Source organism: Hypomesus nipponensis, chromosome 19, assembly GCF_054491055.1.
Source record: "Hypomesus nipponensis isolate SF chromosome 19, ASM5449105v1, whole genome shotgun sequence".
In the NCBI taxonomy this organism is placed as follows: domain Eukaryota; kingdom Metazoa; phylum Chordata; class Actinopteri; order Osmeriformes; family Osmeridae; genus Hypomesus; species Hypomesus nipponensis.
Genome location: NC_140379.1, coordinates 4,911,641 through 4,929,066, shown reverse-complemented (window position 1 = coordinate 4,929,066; position 17,426 = coordinate 4,911,641). Strand labels below are relative to the sequence as shown.

Below are 17,426 nucleotides of genomic sequence, written 5' to 3'. Positions count from 1 at the left end.
GACTAAATTGAGGGTAATTGCTGCCAACCTGTAATACTTTGCCTGGATGACTGAAAGGTTGTTGACATTTTAACAATCTGTGATGGCTGCACAAAAAACAAACGATCTACTCACGCCAAGCTATTAGAGATCATCTGTCATCCGGAAGACAACAGAGTGGCTCTGGTTGGGAAAATAAATATAAACATTGTAGGAAACTGTGAAACAACAACAAAGCAATAAACACATTTAGGACAGGTGTCCTCACTTGTTTTCCTATGACTGCTGCGCTGAAGCGATACAAACTTTTCAAATCGCGTCGTTTGTTTATGAAGTCGTTGAACACACACAGTACTTAAACATACATCTGCCCTCATCCACAGTAAGTGAGTCCTCGTTGTTTCGGTCTCTGACCTCGAAGACGGTTTAGGACTGGAGCCAAAGTGGCACCTGGGAGTAATTGTGTCCCAGAAAGGGCCAAGCCTGCCCTGCTTTGCTGTACAGTCTCTCCTGAACCACATCCATACTGAAGCACTCTTCAGCGCCATGACTGGCTCCCTCCCTTGGGCTCTTCCTCCAACATTCCCTCATCCTCCAGTCATCACCAGAGAGCTGCTCTTCGCAGGAATGTTGGCTCGGTCCGGGGAGAAATGCATTATAAAAGCCGGATGCTCCCATGGGATTGTTTTGCTGGGTCCTGTTTCAAAGCAGCAGAGCAGAATTGGCTGATCCTAGCTGTTCCATGCACATCTATGATCCTTGGGAGGAATGTTATCCTTTCTTTGGTCTCTGGCACATTCTGGCCACTGCCCTCTGACACGCTAGCCAAGGCAAACACCTTGCAAAGCGCTGACTTTGATAACAGAAGAAATCTGATATTCTCTCCACGCAGCCCCTCCGTGAAGATGAGCAGTAACCAGATTGCCTTCCATCCCCCTGTGTTTGGAACATGTTTGCCAATGACTTTTGTTCCAGAATACATGGGCAAATCTAGGTCTTACAGAGCAACCTTGCCTTTGATTTCACTCAGAGAAAACAGTGTCAGATGCTGCGTTGTGTCTGGCGCGAGCGTGTGTCTGCTGCTTGTTCTCTGTGTTGCCACAGCCGGCGGGGAGAGGGAGAGGGACTGAAAGGGCGCTGTCTGTAGCCTAATTGAGACGGATTGTGTAAGACCTTCTGAGGCAGGGCATGTTGCAGATCCAAACACAGGAACACATTGTCTGTTTTTTTTTTTGTTTGCTTTAAGTGTTGAGAGGAAACAGTGTCATGTGATTCATTAATTTGATTGCATTGGGAAGTAACAAAAGAGGAAGGACTTTGTTGAAATACAATCGATTGTGTTTTTGTAAATTACACTTGATCTCAGTGGATTATATAATAAGCACATGAAAAGTGCTATTTTTTCTTCCTTTCCTTATCCCTTTCATTTTAATATGACTTGTTGCATGCTGTAACATCTCTATTAATCTGGCAATTCCCTGTAGGTACACCCCTGTTACCGTTTGCCTTTTGCAGTTACTTCCCAGTTATTTCCCATCTGCACACAATTATGGCCCAGTTAAAAGTGTTTGAAAGCAGAAACACAACAAGCATTTGAGCCAGATCCCTGTCTAGGTGAGGCAGGGCCATGCCCTCCTGCTCCTCTGTACGTCCAGGACAATACACTAGAGTTTGAAAGAAATAGGAAGTGAGTTGTATTATAAAAGCTTTGCAGATGGGGGTGTTGACTCTGGAAGCCTTAGCGAGCTCTGGCTGCACGAACACATCAGGAAACCACTCTAGCACTAGGGCCATGTGGGATCTCTCCTTTAAAAAAAAAAGAAAAAAAAAAAAGTTTGAGCAGAGCTTTTTTTTTTTTTTCACAGCCCATTGTAAGCAATCAGAAAAGCAAATAGAAGCCCGTAGTCGAGCTTAGCAGAGCCACTTCTCTCTAGAAGGCTGGAAGCAATGAGCAGTCCAGTCCTGACAGGCCAGTCAGACAGCAAGGACAACCGGGCTTTCTCTCCGCTTACTTACAGACTCTCCTGGCACCTCCGGCGGGGCCTCTGAAGTCCATTCTGACCCCAATCCCCCCCCCCCTGCCTCCCGGATATGACAAACATCAGACTCCTGGAGCACAGACCCAGCCTCACGTCTGCCTCACGTTGAAGACCTGCGAATGGACAGAACCACTGGCTTCTTCTTTTACCTCGCTCCTGTCTCTGCTCTCACAGCCTCGGCCCCACCACAGAACAGGACTCCTGCTTCCTTTACTTTACCACAGGTGTTAAGAGTTTGAGCTGCTGGTTCCTTTTGGCTGTAGGGTGAGTTTGTGGGGAGATTTTAGCGTGAGGATGCTGCCTCTTGTCGTAGTGTGTTCCCTGGGTTTGATGCTGGGGTCAGGCTGGGCTCAGGTAGCGACCCAGGCCCAGAGCCAGCCTCGGGCACAGGACAGTGCTGCCAATCCCTGGAGGCAGAGGATCCAATGGGAGAACAACGGCCGAGTATTCAGCCTGCTCAACAGCGGGGCCGAGTACATCCCCGCCAGAGCCCAAGAGCAGGACCGGGGTCACAGGATCATGGTGGCGGACGCCCGCCCCCGCTCCCCTCGCAGACCCCAGGGGGGCAACGTCCGGCGCCAGGCCCCCTCCAGAGGGAGCTCGGAGACCGTCCGAGGGCAGACGATCCACCCCTTTGGCTTTGGGCAGGTGCCCGATAACTGGCGACAGGGCTCCGTGGGCGTAGGGAGCACCGCCACTCGGTACCAGCCGTCCTCCGGCTCCCGTCACAGGCCCTCTTCTGGATCCTCCTCGTCTAGCTTCTCTTCATCCTCGTACAACGTTCCCTCTTACCCCCAATTCCCCTTCCTGCAGCAGCCGTCCTACCCAGCCCTGCCCTACGACCCCAGCATGGTGGAGGGGCCGGTCCGGAACTACGAGCCGCCCTTCCAGAGCGCCCCTGGAGTGGGCTACGGTGGTGGGGCTTACGGCGGAGGGTACGCCGGGGTAGGGTATGGAGGTGGGACGATCCCCGTGGCACCACGCTCCTCTGATTACACCGACGATGGTTACCGCTACTACCAACCGTACGGCTTCTTGCCCAACCCTGCGGTGCCTGCTGTGCCTGCCCGGGCTGCACAACCTCCCTTCTCAGACGGCCTGGACCGCAGATACACACAATCACTTTACAACGGAGAATCCGTCCCTGGCGCGGCCGGCGCCGGGGCTCCTGATGCCAATGCAGAGCCCCAGGGTGTGCCCGTCGCTCCCGCTGTGGAAAGGGCCGGAACAGGAGGGCAGCCCCCATTGAGAAGCCCCCAGTATGAGCAGTTTCCTCCATATGGGAGAGCCCAGCCTCCCTTCCTTCAGCCGGCACCTTCAGGCAGAAACCCACAGTCTCCTAACATGGCCGTGGAAAACCCCAGCATCAACGTTGGGAGCGTGTACCGACCAGAGCAGAGAGGTAAAGTGCAGTCCGTTTATCACGAATGCTACCACCAACGCTGAAATGCTAAAGGTTGTAGGGTGAAGTTTACGAGTTCCACTAAAGTGTGTTTTGTGTTTGGGATAGTTTAGGTTCCACCAAAGAAAACAGTTTAAAAACAGTTAACGGTGCTGTGTTATGAAAGATACAGTGAAGGTTTTATGCCTGTGTAGTTTTTCACTCTGTCGGCTTTTGAAACCGAGAAAGATTCCTTTCCACTAAACATGTGGCTTGCGTATATCTTACTGACAGTTCTTACAGAAACCAAAAGAGAAGAACATCCTAACAGGGATGCATGTGTGATGCACTTGCAGGGGTCTTATCGGAGTTTGACTTCCGTTGAAGGAAAAGACACACAAAAAGAAATCAAAACATTTCCATTCCTGTGTGTTTCCTGGCAGTTTTTAAATTTTTTAAGCTGAGGAGTATTGAACTCATGGGAACCTAGATTTCACCACCTGACTCTGTGGCTTGAGGGAATGCTGTTTTTGATTGTTTTTTTTGTTTTTTTTACTCTCTCAGACCCTGTGATATATGGAAATCCTTTCAAATGGTCAGAATAATACAGCTATTCCATGACTCAGTCTCTTAACTTCGAATTTGCAAACAAATACAAACTCTGTCAAAAGTTCATCTTTGTCCCACTGGCCATGTTATTCGAAAACAGGTGCTGCTAAAGTTCGACCAATGAGCAACCACAGAGAATTCAGTAGGCTGCCTGAGTTGTTCTTGGGTAGGCCCGGGTGCAGAGCCTGGTAATGTGGAAGCCAGTGTGGGGGCTTTAGCATGGGGAATGGTGGGAGCTGGTGAGAGGGGCCTGGGGGCCGAGGGCTGTGGTAGCCGGGCTGGGGCGTGGCGGCTGCTGGCGGGGGTGGACAAAAACTGGAGACTCCCAGAGGACCACTGTCAGAGGAATGGAGCAGGGGGTGGAAAGTCCTTGCAACACATGGGATTCATAGCTTCAGAAAATCCAAAAAAATATTTAGTGAAAGAGCCAGGTGGAGGGGTGGGGGGGAGGGTGGGGGGGTGACAACAACATCAATGAGCTCTTTAAAAGTGCACTGGCCCTGCCAAAATCCCAGGCCCATTTGGTAATTCAAAACACACTCCACAACTCCTTCCATGAGCAATGCATCGGCTCTGTTATGAGAGCCAGTCCCAGGGCTGCAGCGCACACAGGAAGGGACCGAACTGGAACCAGTTAGTACTGTAAATGTGGGACCTGGGGGGAGGGGTTTAACATTAGGAGTACTGCACGGAGTGACGCAATCCAATCAGCGACACGTTGAGTACTCCAGCTGGTGCTGGCCTCGGGGTTTGGGGGGTTGGGGTTGGGGGGAGGGTGATGGTATCTTGTAACGGTTTATCTTACCGTCGTACCAAGCATGGCAGATTTACACTTCCCACATCTTTCAGCTCATCTGCCTGGCTGGGCATCCTTTTATCAGCTGTGTGCTCCATCACTCTCCCTCATCAGGTTCTCAGTATCTGTGGAACAGGGAGAATTCTCCTCAGCGAACAAAGACAACATGTGTGCAGATGCCGTCACATTCTCGACGCCCCATTTACTCAGTCTGATAGAAGTTCAGCCAAGGAGACGTGATTGAATCACAGGAACATCGAGGTAGACGTCCTTTTAGGCATGAGGCGATCCGAGGGATTCAAACGGAAGTGTAGGACATTATCTGTACACGTGTGATGAAGAGGAGGGCCGACTTCTGAAACAAACCCATGGAAGAGCTACATGTATGGTACTGTCCTGAATCATTAATGGTACGAAGAAAAGGAACATTGCGCTAGCCAAGAGGCAGAAAATATTTCTCTCATTCAGTGTTCTGTTGCAATAGGGTGGTTCTTTGGAACGAAGCCCTTGTTTCTTCCATTTTAGGCTCACCTCAACATTTGTGCCGTATTTCATGCAGTCCTGCTACAGTGTTCACTCAGCACTCCATGGCTCACACATATTCATGGCCCTGAAGAAAGAGGGATTTGAACAACAAATGTGTGGGCCAGTTCGAATGGTTGTGAATGCATGCCTTGGAAATGTATTCCACATAAGATAGTATGAAAGAGCAGCCTTTTTTCTTGGTGACCCACTTAGAGTAGTGTATTTAAGGCTTTGTCAAACACCGTTGAGACTGATCAGCTTTGGTCGGGACACTCTTTCTTCTCTTGAAAGACCTGATTTTTCTGTTTCTGAAGATTAGGTGGTGGGTGGGGTGGAGGTGGGGTGGGGGTGGGTGCAGGGCGGGGCAGGGGAGGGAACAAAGCTTTCACACGGAGGGGAGAAAAGAGGGGGTCGAGACCACCGGTGGAAAAGCTGGGCTCTTCGCATGGCCCTTACACTGTTTACACGGGCTGGCCCCGGACGCTTCCTGTGCCCCATACGTCTGCCTCGGAGAGAGATGATAACGAGGATGTGTGCATAGCGAAAGCCCTCGCTTGAACCTGTTAGCTAAACATGGAAAAGCTCACCTGAGCGCTAAACAGGCTGCAAAGATGGGAAACCTCCGTTGGCTCGCTCACAAATGAATTTGATCAAATGCCTCCAAAATGTACAGTTATATGTACTAAATAAATGAGCAGATAGCAGAGTATATGACTAGCCATTGTGCAGTTTAGTTCATGTACACCCACAAATATGAGTGATTCATAAGAACCGAAGAATAGATCCAAAAAACTGTGTTTGGTTTGACTTGGTTAATCTCCAAATGGTTTACATTAAAGAGCATATTTTGGCCTTTGCAGTGAAGGTGAAAGTGGGGAACAGTTGACAAGCTATCCTTGTAATAATTTTTGATATGCCCTTTACAGAAAATGGGACAGACATTAGATCTGACATCTCAGGCCTGCTTTTTTATTTATTCTTCTGTTTTTCTGACAGAGCTGGTCTCTGGCCCAGTTTAGAATCAGCAGGGGTGTGAGATCATTGTTGTTTTACCTTGGCATGTGCTCTCTCTCCCCCCCCCCCCCCTCTCTCTCTCTCTCTCTCTCTCTCTCTCTCTGTCTCTCTGTCTCTCTCTTTCTTTCTCTCTCTCTCTCTCTCTACCTCCTCTCTCCCTCTCTCTCTACCTCTCTCCCTCTCTCTCTCTCTCTCTCTCTCTCTCTCTCTCTCTCTCTCTCTCTCTCTCTCTTCTCTCTCTCTCTCTCTCTCTCTCTCTCTCTCTCTCTCTCTCTCTCTGGCTACTTCTTTGATACACCACAAGAGTACAGTTTGTCATTTTAATGTTTTAGTGAACTATATGTCTTGCAACTAATTCAATTGTGGTCTATTTTAAGCATCGCCCCCTGCAGATTCAAAAGTCAGATTGTATTATGTATGCGAAAGGTTAACATGAAATGATGTGCCCATATTCAGATTAGTGTCATAAAAGATCACATCAGGTTTTGTATGATTGCCTCCCTGTGTACAAAACATGTTTGGGAGCAGCCAGAATCTGTATTGGTGTAACGCTTGTTTGTGCATGATTATGTTCTCCACATTTTGCCTGAAGTAATCAAAATCTCTGCTACGTGCCATAATTCCGTCGAGATGCCCGTGGAGTGTAAATCTCCCTTCTGAGATTAGCGGCTCCAGTTGGGCTGAGATGATAACCTGGAATGTACTGTAATTAGTCAGCCCTGACCCCAAGACAAATAATCCCCATTACTATTAAACTAGTGAAGTCCTCCACTTTGACCATAGCTGGTTCACTGTAACCCAAAGCACCTTGTCTCTATCACAGCTCCTCATAAACACATGGCCATGAAACAGAAATGGCAAATAGGCCAAGGACTGCACGATTTTATTTGAGGAATGATCTCACTGCTTCTATAAAAAAAAAAAAAAAAAACTTATGTTCTGGTCCAAGGGAGGCATAGCCAGTTCAAATTGACATCGGCATCTGGGTTCTGTGAAAGATACAGAGCGTTGAGCTTAAGTGAAGTAACAGTCAATGTGTATTGTTTCAGGCTTGCCTGACCTGGTTCCAGATCCCAACTACGTCCAGGCCTCCACATACATCCAGAGAGCTCATATGTACTCCCTCCGCTGTGCTGCTGAAGAGAAATGCTTGGCAAGGTAAGACCGCTTGGGAACTGAACAGAAGTGCTGTTTAATACAGTGTCCGTTTCAGCCCAGGGATGAGGATATTGTATAAGACACAAGACTGGATGCACCATTCCTGCTCCTCGTCAAATCTGGATGATAATCACTGAAGCTTTCGAAAGTACAGGCGCACTCAGTCATGCGGAAGACTTTCTCGTTTACTTCGAAAGGGACTTACAGATTCCCCAGACCAGTAGGAGATTAGCCTGCAACCTCGTCTGATAACCTCTCACAAATCTGCTTCAGCCACCTGGAATACACCCTTTCTCTGCTGCAATACTTAAAGTTTAGTACCAGAGTCACAGAGAGACATAAATTACCCTGATGTGCGGTCACCTTGAAGGAAGAGGCTGTTATTGGGACTCATCTATGCGTGATGGCTTTGCTCGCTTCTGCAGGTGGCCGTGTGTGTAGCTGTAGCATACCCCCCCCTCCCCCCCCAACCCTCAACACCCCCCTACCCCTCCGTCTCCATCCCAAGGGTCTGACAGCTACAGAGATGAGACAGGCTGTAGACACAACAGTAAAATGATGGTGCTGTGCTTTTCCCCCCCACTGGCTGGCCTGTTTGCCCTCCTCCTATCAAGGCACAGTCATTTCTCACAAGCCTCTCATATCCTGTCGGTGTTCACAGCTATCAGGGACAGATGGCCTCTCGTAATTTGCAGTACACTCCAATGTCAACGACAGGCACAAGATGAATGGCAAAGGGGTTTTAGTGATGCTTTGGAGTGCAAGTTCTTTTCTTCATTCTCCAAAATTATTTGAATCTTTCTGGTCACTTCTGCTTCTCCATTAACTTTTTGTTCTTCTTTCAAATATTTCTGAAATGTGTTTGTGCAGGAGTGTGAGTGAATAATATATGTAATGTGAGCATGAATAATTTATTTAGTGTATTTCTTTCTTCAAGATTTACAAGGCCCAAATGTTTCACACTGCAAAGCAAATTGTGAGCCTGAGGTGTCGGGGAAATAATCAGTGGACAGCAGACATGAGGCATTTTTTTATACACTCTGTACTCCTCTCCCTTCTCTCTATGTGTGTGTGTGTGTGTGTGTGTGTGTGTGTGGACATTGGTGTGTTTGTGCATGTCTATGTGCAATGGGTGTGTTTGTGTGTGCGTACATCTGTGTGCACATCTGTGTGCGCATATGTGTTGTGCGCGCGTGTCCACAGCTCTGCTTATACGTCAGAGACCACAGACTACGACGTCCGAGTCCTGCTGCGCTTCCCACAGAGGGTGAAGAACCAGGGCTCGGCAGACTTCATGCCCAACAGACCCAAACATACCTGGGAATGGCACAGCTGTCATCAGTGAGTACACCCTGCTCGGCACAGCTGTCATCACTGAGTACACCCTGCATCCATTCTAACTAAGCCCACTCAGTTGGGGGGGGGTTACATTCAATCAAACGGGGGTAAGTTCCATTTGCACGTATGGTTAAATTCTCAGCCTTTGGTTAGCTTATGTCACCTAATGTAAAGCATGCCTGCTCTCTCTGGTGATGTCATAATGACATGATGTTTTCGTTAGTGTTCCCTCACTCCTGCCTCTGGGAGCTTGTCCTCTTTATCACCTCCCCGGTCTAAGCGTGTCTGTCTCTCTCGCTGGTCTGAGCAAGTCTCAGGGCGTGCTGCATTGTCCTCAGCACTGTGGAATGTTCACTGGCCATTAGCAGATTGGCAAAATGGAAGGATGACATCAGTGTACATTTATACGCTGGTTCCCAAGGCGGAGGTGGTGCGTGTGTGTGTGTGTGTGTGTGTATGTTGGGGGGAAGGGGGATTGTTTAGGCAATGCTGCTATACAACGGGACAGTGTGAGCAGAATGAATAATCCATCCATGTTCCTGGCTGTTCCCTGCCCGCAGATAGCTGTGCCTGGGATGATGGCCTGGATATGGGTTAGTGGAACAGAACTGAGTTACAAAGAGGGGTCTTTGGAGAAAGAAAAAACTCTGGCCCAGATTCTAACAATAAACTTCACTGTCCTACATTTAGAGTCTCAATAGAACAAACTGAAGTGAGAGTGTTCTCACTAAATCCCTTTGCTAAACTCAAGATGAATACAGCACTAGTTCTCATTCAGTTTTTTGGGAGAAAATACCACCATTGGTAATTTTGCAGGCAAACAACCTCTGTTTAAATCTTAAAGTCTGCATGGAGACCTCAATCAAGTTAAGTATCTTGATACATTTTTACATGGTCTGATATGCAGATTATGTCAATGCAGGGATTTCATACAACTTTGGCCTGTGGCCTCTCAGGTTGAAGGGCATGGCTACTGTTTGCCCAGGTGCTAGGTGGCACGTCTCTGCATCCAGACTGCACTGTCAGGAGTGCACATCTCAGATATTTGCTAAATATCTCTCTTTCTGCCTGGTCCTCTTGGTTGTGACATCAGAATCCCTGGAAGTTTATTGCGACAGGATTGGAAAATGAGTAATGGGTGATGGAGACGGATTGGAATGCTTTGTAAATGAAGATCACAGGCGATTCCCATTTCAGCCTCTTTTTGTGTCCTTCTCTCCAACTCTATATTCCCTGGCGCTGATATGGGGGAGGGAGGGGGGGGGTACAGAATTCCAGGCTGAGCCAAGGGCCCCCTCAGACAAGCTCTCAGAGCCCAGGGTCTCCCTGTCTCCCTCCTCGCACAGAAAGATAATCATCTCAAGGCTTCCATCTAAATAAACTGTAGCTGTGGGAACACAAATAATGGTCCTGTTTCAAAATCCTAGACAGTATGACAACACTCTGCTCAATCAATTATTCCCTCTCTCTCTCTCTCTCTCTCTCTCTCTCTCTCTCTCTCTTCTCTCTCTCTCTCTCTCTCTCTCTCTCTCTCTCTCTCTCTCTGTCTTTCTTACACACACACACACACATGCATGTGAACGCGTAAAGTACACACAGATAAACACACGCCCATACACATTCAAACACAGTACTTTACATGCAGGGGAGCATTCGTTCTATGTAAGAATGTCGTCCTTCAGTGCGCCCTTTTCATTTGTGCGTTTATACATTCCCTCTGTAGTCCGATCCGATTCCCGGAGAAGAATCGCATGCATTGCTTTTAGCTCAAGGAAACACACTCCTTCCTCACCTGAGAGGAACTCTTTTTTGGCTTCATCCACCATGGAAACAATGAGTCCTTGCATTGTCACTTGCTCCGTGAGTGGAAAGAACTCACTGCCATTCCCTCCAACTCTCCCTTCAATCTTTTATGACAAGTCCAGTTAAAGTTTGTGTGTTGAGACGTGGACCCTGAGGTAACGAGCCCCCAGCATTATTTATACAGTCTGAGTATGTCTGACTAAACGTGTTCCAGCACTTACCTCACCTGTGGTGCGGTATATTCACCAAAAACAAATATTGCGAAACTACTTAGGGGAATGGATTGTGAGGGTGACTTTCATTGAAAATGATTCATTTCCATAATTAGGATTAAGGTGCATTAAACTGTGTGTGAGACTAATAGGTTGACAATGCACTTCAGTTTATCACCCACAATGATGCTGTGTTCACAGTTTAGATGATGTATGAACTGGGAAATTTCACTTGTCTAAACTAAGAAGCCGTTAGTGTATCTTGGGATCTTAACACAATATGCTTAAAATGCGCCAGGATGTCATTTATTTGAATTGGCAGGAACTAGAGCAGGGCATGTTTCTATGCACAAATGATCTCAATGCATCTCCTAGTTAAATCGTATCTTGAAAAAAAGCATCACTGATTTGAGTTGTCTTGTTAGCATTCTAAAGGACATGCACAGAAGATACAGGGCTAAGAGACAGCCTCTGTACGCCCATGTGACACTTGGCATAAGTCCAGGCTGAGATGGCAGTTATTACAGTAAATTATCTCACATGGAGCTGGCCACTGACACGCACTAAGAGAAAATATTTCAAATTCAGAGGAGATGATTGGTGCCTGTGGGTATCCAGGCTTTTTAAGGCTGTTAAAGCTGTGTAAACACACACATTCTCTATCTCACACACACACACACGCACTCACACACACTCACAATTTCTGTTGTGCAATCACACACAAAGTGCCCCCCACACACCCACTCCTCTTTCACTGATCACGCAGTAATGATTTAGCAGAATGATACGATGTTATTAAGAGGTCCTCGTTCATCCTTAGCATGCTAATGTTCTGCATTGTTGTTGCCACGGTATCAATTAGAATCTACTCTCCTTTCGGTACCTTATAATGTGCTCAGCCAAGCTTAATAATTTATGGGTGAGGGTGGGAGTGTTGACAGATGAGGACAACAGATTGAGCAGGCAAACAAGCACATCATGACTGCAAAATAATAGGCTATATCATAAAATCATTTAGTAGACACTTCCATCCGAAAGCATACGAAGACACATATGGGGGATTTGAACCTACAAACTCGATCTGTGCTCCCCTGGTCTTCCCCTGAACTATACCCGCCCCCCCCCCCCCCCCCCCAGGGGGCAAATTAGCGAATGCAATTTGTGCTGTGCTTTCCCCTGTTAGTAACAAGTTCACTGTCTCTAATAATCTCTTCCCCCTGCTCTGTACCCACAGACACTACCACAGCATGGATGAGTTTAGCCACTACGACCTGCTGGAGGTCAGCACGGGCCGCAAGGTGGCTGAGGGACACAAGGCCAGTTTCTGCCTGGAGGACACCACCTGTGACTTCGGTCACCTGAAGCGTTACGCCTGCACATCTCACACTCAGGTACCTCGGCGGTGTCCGCACAGAGCCCCCTCGGTGACGACCCCGGGTCAGAGCAACGAGGGGGCTCCGTGGTCACTGATCTCTGAGGCGTAGAGGTTTAGAGCGGGAAAGCTTCAGACAGGGGGGATTGTGTCGTCCGCAGGGCACACCTACACGTGTTGCACTTTCGAGCGATGGTGTTCCAAACCACAAGGTCCCTGTTGTTTATGTGGTCCTCCACATATCCAAGGCTGCCTGTTAGTGTGGTGCGAGTCAGAGGCAGGCATGGTGTAGTGTTGCTATGCATGTGTGTGTGTGTGTGTACGTGTGTGTGTGTGTGTACGTGTGCGTACGCGTGTGTGAGTGTTCACACACTACATGAGCACTCATCTGTTGTGTTCCCTCAGGGTCTGAGTCCAGGCTGCTACGATACATACAATGCTGATATTGACTGCCAGTGGATCGATATCACAGACATTCAGCCAGGGAACTACATATTAAAGGTAAGAGCTTGGAAAAAGTTTACTTTCATACCTCATATATTTCCAAACATGAAAAAAAGTCCTAATCCTACAGTAGCATTATGTTGAGACTAACTCTTTAGTGTGCTGACCTTCATTGCTCTGCTGGTGTACAGTAGCGTGCTAAGAGCTGAATCCTAGGGAAGAACAGCTGTATATTGAAGTCTGACATACATCTTCCATTGACTTTGATGTATAATTCAAATACTGTACCTGACACCTGCTTGTGCAGTTTATCGAGTTCATTTTCATTCTCAAACCCGAGAAACAGTAGTCTAAGCCATGGTGAACCAACTAAGTCTAAGGTTAACCAAGCTATAAATTAAGGATTTTGGCGTCCTTTTGTTCACTTTTGTTTCACAGCTTCAGGTTAATCCCAAGTACCTTGTCCTGGAGTCCGACTTCACCAACAATGTGGTCAGATGTAACATCCACTACACGGGACGATTTGTCACAACAACCAACTGCAAGATAGCTCAGTAAGTACATTTCTGGGTTTTTTAGCCCATTAGTACTTCTCAGGAAAGCTATCATTGTGCTAAATTACCTAGCAGACCTAATGGCTTTCAGTCGAAATGTCTAATAATGTGATGAATCACGTTCATGCACTTTCGCACAAGTCATGATGAATGGGAGAAAAAAAGTTCACTGTTCCTCTCAAAAGCGACAGAAAGACTATTGGTGACTTACAATGGGTCTATTAGGAAGTGAGCTCTATAACTGATGATGACTGTGAATGAACTCTATAGACAAAGGATAGGCTGAGCTATTGTATGAAACATCTCGCTGATGTTAAAGAATCAAACCAACCTCAGGGTACTGAACACAAAATTAAGGCTTCTGTCTAGAAGGTTGGCCCAAAAAAATGATTGTGAAGTGTGAAGTTTTACTTTAAGAGTTTTTTGTACTTTTCGGAAAGTTATTATTCCGTGGCAAGCCCAGGTGAGATTGTGGAGGAAGTTGAGGAACTGTGCAAGAGAGCCCCTGTGGTTGAAGATGTGGCCTAACAGTCTGCTCTCTGATCTGTTCTTACAGATCCTGATTTGACCTGCTGCTCAGCCAGGGTAGGTCTCCAGAGGAATGCTGTTACACTTACAATGTGAAAGGATTCCTTTTTTCTCCCTTTGTCAATGAGGTTGTTGTTGTGGTTTGTGTTGTTCTGGTTACCCGAGCCTACTGTGAACAAGGGCTCCAATGGCACTGAAGAAAACACGGGATATTTATACAAGCACACACTGAAATCCCTGAGCAAGACCAGCACTCCAGCAACCTTGAGACTTTCTGGACATTTTCCTTCTCCATTAACCATAACCACCCAATTTGCCATCCAACTCCACCCCTCGTCTTCCCACTTGGCCAATCATAATGAGGATTGTGTACTTAGCAGAGGCGGGGGTAAAAAAAAAAAAAAAAAAGATTTTTTGGAGTTGAAACAGTGGATGGCTGTATCTGTGCACAGACCAAATTCCCCCCGTGTGGACAGGCTCCATTTGGCTGTAAATAAGGTGTGAAATGTTTTTCGGTGCTGAAATGAGTTGTCCCAGACGAGGCAAGGGTCAACTGCAACCCAACGAATAAAATGTTGGAAAAGCCGTCACATGTATTCATCCATGCTGCCTGAGAGAGGACCAGTGAAGACACGATGAAGGTCGTTATCTCATTGTTTACCTGCCAGACCAAGGAAGTGCGATTCTCAAGGCACACTGTCTACGGTACACACCTAGTCATATTGACATGTGGAAGTGCTTAGAATCCGTGTCTTGTTTCTATGTGTCACCTCCATCGAATGGTGACCTAGACTCACCAGTGCCAGAGCTAACCTGCTTCACCCCGTCTAAATCCCTCAAAGTCAGGTTTTGTCCTTGCCCCTGTTTTCTTATTTGTCTAACAAGCAAACAGAAAGCTTAGCTGGCAGAAGTGCTATTTTCAAAGAGGTGCTTTCCAGAGAGCCAGATTTACACAGTGTAGACCACGTGTTTACATTGGATTCGTGTTTCTTTGTCAACTACCAACACTGGTCAGATGCCAAATAGGTCATCTTTTGCTTCGTAAGAATGTACATGACAATTAACCCACTGATGCATGAACTTAGCTTAGCATACTGTTTAACTCTTTGTGTTTCACCTATATGATCATAAAAGGGTCTTCTGTACTGTTTAAATTGTTGCTGCAATTGTGAAATTCCAGGAACGTTTATGTAGTTTTAATGCAAATCCAAATCATTCTTTGATTTATTCAATTGTGTGAGCGTGTATGTGTGTGTGTGCTGTGGCATAAACTATACTCTCGTAAAGAAACTACTGTTATAAACAGTTGCAACAGGCATTACGACTGTTGTCATTGTAATGCCATGTTGTAGGTGTGGTTTGTTAGAGAGCACCTTGAAGTCATCGTTACCTACCTCTATAAGTGAGCTTTTGTTCCAGTTGAGGGTATGGTTTCCTTCTGAAATCCCTGTCATGGCTCGGTCTGCTTGCTACAGACTCATTGCAACACACACTGACAACTCAGTTAGGATTGTTGAATATATCAAGGAGGAAATGGTTTAGAACATTAAAAAATGCAGAACAGGTCCAGACTATTATAATCAGTTTGTATACTATTTACACATGAACTTTTTTACTTGTACATATTCTATCAATTCACTGATCAACAATTTAGTATTCAGGTTGCTCTTGAGTTTGTATGGTTATCAAGATAAGTAAAAAGTATGATAATGGCATTCTATAAAATAATTGGAAATGTGTTTTTGATCTGATAATCATAGGCAATATCATTGAGATATTGGTATGCAAAGTATTATGTTCTTTTGTTGAACACTAGTCAAAAGTGTCATATCCAATAAAGACATACACACAAACAGTTTCTGTCATAGTGTTAAAAAATAATGTGTTTCATTAGTTGACTACTGCATTCACAACATACAGCATCTATACAGTCATTTTTCTGTTGATTTAGAAACACCATAAGAATTGAAGTGTGGTAAATATACATTATTTATATTTCCTGCTATGGAAATGTCAGTTATGGTATGTCTAATGCATCAGGGCGTTAAATAAGGATGCATGGGTGGCTATGTACATTCCTCATACAAGATCCAGACAGGAATGCAAAGCAGACCTTTAAAAAAAATCAAACAAAATACACTGCACACATGCACACAGGTTCACATTGACAAGCAAAGGAAAAGTCTGTCTCATTTACACTGAGCGTTCATCATGAGAATTCATACAACGTGCACAGCTACCAGGGCCTTGTAAATGAATTCACAATTGAATTTGCTACATGGAACAATTTCTGGTCATCAGTCTCTTATTTCTTGTTATCTTGATACAGAATACAAGAAAACGTTGTATAAGTTCTGCTTGATTGGGTCTGTATTACATTTGAATAGCATTACACCCACTGTCAAGTTAACAGGCAGGGATGGGCAAAATACAGTACCGTACATGTAATTACAGCCATCCTACCAGTAAAGTCAATGAATGTATTGGTAACACTTTATTTAGGGATATCTATTTAAGCAATTCATAGCACATACATGACCACTGCAGAATACATTTGATATGCAAGTGTTTAAACAATAATCAAATGCATTTCAATATTCCCAATGTGATAAAGGGATGCTTTATGCTGTGTTATGCAATGGATATGTATGTGCATATGTAGGTAGCCTTCAAATAATGTGTCACCAATATAAGTGGAATAAGCTGGTTAAAGAAACCCAATGCACAACACTTACAATTTTTGTCATTTCAGATCACCCATCCAATCCACTGACTTCAGAACATTTCCCAGAAGCTCCTAAATATGTCCAGTAGTAGTACAAGGGTGGGTTTGAGGAAAAGGTAGCAGGAAAGAGAGAGCCGGGGGGGGGCTGGGGGGCTTGTAAAGAGAGTGGAGGGGTAGGGTTGGAGGGGGGGGAGAATATATCACAAGTAATATCCGCCCTTTTGAAGAGTTTAGAAAAGAAAGAATCACCTTCAATAGACAAGGTTATTAAAAAGTTCTGCAAACAAAGAGGAGTTGATTTGGTGTCTTTGAAGAATCAGATGGAGGGGAATGAAAGGAGGAGAGAACAGAGGCAAGCCACCTACACACACACACACACACACACACACACACAAACACATACACACACACACAAACACAAACACACACACAGCCAAACACTAGGAGAGGAAGTAGAGTGAAAGTGTTTGAGGATATTTGACAGGCTTGTCTCACCAGGAGAGTGGCGCAGCCCAGATTCTAGCTGTGAGGAACTAACTGTTTGTTTGTGTACCAGTCTGGCCTCCTCTTCTCATCACTATGAATGTACCAGGAAGACATCTCTAAACACAAAGCCTTTATAAGCTGTGTTCTCTGAATTTTGAGACACACAAACTATAATAATGACCTGTTCCCTTTCTTGGTGTTCTGTTGAATAACAGCACTTTCTCTCCAATGTAAACCAACACAATATAATTTTTTTAATGTATATATATGCATATATATACATATGTATATTTTAAAATACTTTGTCCCATGAACAAATGCTAAACGTTTCATGCTGGGGGTGGCAGGTTGTTGGGAGGGTGGAGCAGCAGTTGTCATGTTGGTCCCTGCTTGGCCCGGGGAACTCTCTGGACTTCCATGGGATGTTTGTCCAGGCACAGCACTTTCCTTTTGCCTGGACAAC

General features: G+C 45.8%; 1 protein-coding gene across 2 annotated transcripts; it reads left to right on the top strand.

Annotated features, from left to right (window-relative positions):
* Window positions 1-1,835: 1,835 nt before the first annotated feature.
* On the top strand, window positions 1,836-15,596 carry loxl1 (lysyl oxidase-like 1). 2 transcript variants are annotated; one of them, XM_084682320.1, is made up of 7 exons: window positions 1,836-3,420; window positions 7,393-7,501; window positions 8,705-8,842; window positions 12,089-12,245; window positions 12,632-12,727; window positions 13,109-13,224; window positions 13,781-15,596. In XM_084682320.1, the coding sequence occupies exons 1-7, from the start codon at window positions 2,313-2,315 to the stop codon at window positions 13,785-13,787; spliced, it is 1,731 nt and encodes a 576-aa protein (XP_084538446.1). In that variant the 5' UTR covers window positions 1,836-2,312; the 3' UTR covers window positions 13,788-15,596. The 2 variants fall into 2 exon arrangements, with proteins under 2 accessions (XP_084538446.1, XP_084538447.1); XM_084682321.1 differs by lacking the exon at window positions 13,781-15,596 and having other exon boundaries at window positions 13,109-13,228.
* Window positions 15,597-17,426: the final 1,830 nt, after the last annotated feature.